Below are 3,603 nucleotides of genomic sequence, written 5' to 3'. Positions count from 1 at the left end.
CCCCCATGGACCATACAGTCTGTGGAATTCTCCAGGCCGGAATACTACCGTGGGTAGCCATTCCTTTCTCCGGCAGATCTTCCCAACCCAGGAATCAAACCAGGGTCTCCTGTGTTTCAGGTGGATTCTTTACCAGCTGAGCCACCAGGGAAGCCTTAGAACTAACGCAAGCTGCAAGAAACGTTTTCCCCACTTCTGTCTCTTTACTAGCAGAAATCTGCATCTTGTGTGATGAGAGGAAGCCAGAAAGTCACGTGTGACTTGGGGACTGTGGGCCGGTTCCCCCGATTCTGAGCCCCTCACCGTTCTACTCACTAGTTTTACAGCACATTTTGAAGTTGGCAGGGAAATTTATTTTCATAAATGGCATTATAATGTAACAGAGTTCACAAGAAATTAATGGAGTAAAGCGCTTCTTTCCACCAATCTGCAAAATTAATTTTCTTTAGGGTTAGAGGGAAATTAGATTTACCCTCAGCTGGTGCTGGCGAGAGGACACGCGAGGGGAGAACACGTGCTAGCGTGTAAATGTTAGGGTCTATCAACTAGGAAGCAGCGGCTCCGTCACGGACGGATCCGCCCCGCGCCTCCCGTAACCACGCACCCATCCCTCTCAGGTTCATCAGAGGGACCACAAACCTGGGGACCGACGGTCTCCACTCTTTCACTTCGTTCTTCAGGAAGACCAAGTCTGCCCTTAGGTACTCAGTGAAAAGTTACAGAGGACCCCTCCCCAAACTCTGACAGGCTTCTTCAAGTTTTCAGGGCTTTAGCTCACTGGACAAACTTCCCCTGGGCCCATCTGGGTACAGGGAGAGGGCTGGGGCCCCTGACCCAGAACCACGGGTCCGGCCAGCCACCCCTCTGCCCCGAGCGCCATCAGCACCTCCCTCGGGGCCCGGCTGCTTCCTGCTGAGACTGTCCGTCCAGCCGTCTGTCTGTCGGGACACTCACGCCCCCCGAGCCCAGGGAACCGAGGTGGAGGCAGGACGCAGCGTGATGTGGATGGAGGGGTTGTGCGGGGGACAAGGAGAGAAGAGAGGACACAAAGAGGCTGAGGCAGGCGGCGGTGCAGGCAAGCGTTTACTCACGGGTGTGGTGCAGGGAGGGCCTTACCTGGAGAGTCGCTCATGCTGCAGAAAGGAGACAAACAAGAAATCAGTGTCAGCCGCGGGCCGATGTCGGCTGTTTCCATTCCCAAGAGTACTTTCCAACCAGACACCCCAGCTCCACAGCTGCAGATGGGGTGCAGCTTCCCATGCTGAGGAAAGGCTGCTCAGCAAAGCACTGCCCCACATGCCCAGCACGCTCAAGACTTGTGGCTGGGTGGGGAGGGGGAGCGCGTTGCGTTAAGCTGGGGTTCAGCGACCTGTGACGGGACCACCAGCCCCCAACAAACAGCCCTGCGTCCCAGGACCACGCAGGCCTTGACAGGCCGCCTCTCTGCATCTCAGTGTCCCGTCTACCCATCTCCTTCCATTCACACCCAGCCCTGCTCTCAGGGACGCCCTCCTCTACGCCGTGAAGGCCCAGGACGGTGCCCACTCCCCCCAGACCCCTGGTGAAGGGAGAAGAGGGCAGGCAGAGGCCCCCCTGCCCCCAGGACAGTGGGAGGAGCACAGCGAGAAAGCACTGAGGCCTCGGGAGGAGGGCTCACAGGCCTCACCTGGGGGCCCGGCTGCTTACGGCCACTGCGAGCAGCAGCGTTAACAGGGTGGCTGCCTCATGTTTATCTTTGATCACAGATGACCTTTACCCTTTATCTCCACTTTTCTAATAAAAGAACTCAAACAAAAACCAAAAAAAACCTCCATCGCTGTAGATGTATTTATTTTTCTCTTCTGAGGAGTTAATAACAATATCGTCAAGGGGAGACAGAGGCAGGAGGACGAGGAACAGGACGCACAGGATCCCGCCGGGCTGGGCCTTTCCGGGGAAGGCACCCCACACTGCGGGCCGTGGGCCCCGACCTGGTGACCCGGCTGCGAGGCGCCATCCCCGAAACCCCCGCCTGACCCGGGCTCACGCCCACCAGCTCTGCCTTCCACAGCGCCCCACTGGACCTCCACCCGGACCTCCGGCTGGCAGATGCCCCCTCAACAGGCCGAGAGCCAGCCTTCCTCCACGAATGGCACCATGGCCCCGGGTGACCTGCAGCTGGACGTGAGCATTCTGAGTGAAGACCCGCCCACCACCCGCGGAGGAGGCGCCCCAAGGCCTGACCCGGGGCCGGACGCCTCCTGACGCCTCTGTAAGGCCCGGCCCCGCCCCTCTTCCCCAGCCCAGCGGTGTCGCCTGGCCTGAATGCCGGTGCTCAGGCTGCCCCCAGGGGCTGTGCCGGGGTGGGGGGCTCATGGCCGGGGCCTGCCCATCAGGACAAGCCCGGACCCCAGAGAAGCGAGGCCAAACCCGGGCTGGGCGACAGCAACGGCCCCAGCGAATGGAGACCGCTGCACAGGGCCTGCGGGGAGGCCGAGCGGGGGCACTGAGAGCGCGGCCAGCAGGCCTGCCTGAGCAGGGGGGCAGACGGAGCGGGGCTAGGAGAGGCAGCGGGGAGACGGTGCAGCTCACGCGCCCCAGGGCCCCCCGCCCTCCTGGTGACGCCCCAGGACCACGCCCAGCCAGGCAGTCAGGCTCTCCCACCCACCCCACGCACCCGGTCATTCCGGGCCTCTGAGCAGTAAACCATCCCTTCCTGTCTCTCCTACAGAAACCCGAGCCCCTGGGCAGGGTGTCCGCAGATGGGCCCGTCTGGTGGCCCACAGGTTTACTGCTTGGGGGTTCCTGACGCCCTCTCTGTAAGAGTGTGACCTGTCGGGTGAGACTTCAGCCGCGTCTCCAGCTTAAAGTTCTGCGGCGCGGACTGTCTCCGGTGGAGACAGGAAATTCAGCGTCACCAGGTCCGCCTCAGCCAGTTCACCTCCCTCAGAGCACACGAATCACATCCGGGACTCACTCCTCGCAGGGCAGGGGTGGTGATCTCCCCACTGGGGTGGGTTCCCGCCGTCACGCCCCTGCGGTCCTCGGGTGGGACAGATCGCATGCGGGGACACGGCGTGGCCTCCACCAAGGAAGCTACACAGACGGTGGGCCAGCCCTGCCATGCCGCCCTCAGGACAGCCTGTGGCTCCCCGAGGGGCCGCCTGTGGGGCCGGAAGGATACACCCCTGCTTCTCCTGAGGGGCCGCGCTTCTCACGGTGCAAGATCCACCTTGGGCAGACTCCCACCAGAAGGTGGGGATGCTGGGGTCAGAGGGAACGGGACCCCTCCTCCACCCCTCCCAACCTGTGACCACTGGAGCCCTGTGGGATCCTCGGCTTTTCACCTCTGCCTGCAAGGACGAGCCTCAGCCACGTTTCGAGAAAGTGACCGGCCCCTCAGAGGACAGCGTGAGTCTCAGGAGACATGATCTGGGTGCAGGCGAGGCAGCTCGGCCACACACGCACCACTTCAGAGGGGGACACCTGGGGTTTCTAGAGACGGTGCTCTCCCTGCAGCAGCAACGAGCCCGAGGAGGCTTCTGAGAGCCCCGAGGGCAGGCGGGCCTGGACGGGTAGAGGCCTCGGGATGCAGCCCGGACTCGGACGGCACGGTGCTGGTGC

At 62.2% G+C, this 3,603-nt stretch overlaps 1 protein-coding gene across 1 annotated transcript in view; it reads right to left on the bottom strand.

Moving 5' to 3' along the window:
- The window catches only part of PPP1R12B (protein phosphatase 1, regulatory subunit 12B), a 119,716-nt gene that overhangs the window by 14,163 nt on the left and 101,950 nt on the right, over positions 1-3,603 (bottom strand). The window contains exon 19 of the mRNA XM_010831121.1: positions 1,117-1,133. Coding sequence (XP_010829423.1) covers positions 1,117-1,133 — 17 coding nt within the window. The remainder of the gene's footprint in view (positions 1-1,116; positions 1,134-3,603) is intronic.

This window comes from Bison bison, unplaced genomic scaffold (genome assembly GCF_000754665.1).
Source record: "Bison bison bison isolate TAMUID 2011002044 unplaced genomic scaffold, Bison_UMD1.0 scf7180017864524, whole genome shotgun sequence".
NCBI lineage: Eukaryota > Metazoa > Chordata > Mammalia > Artiodactyla > Bovidae > Bison > Bison bison.
Note: the sequence above shows the minus strand (reverse complement) of the source record. Positions and strands in the feature narration are given on the sequence as shown.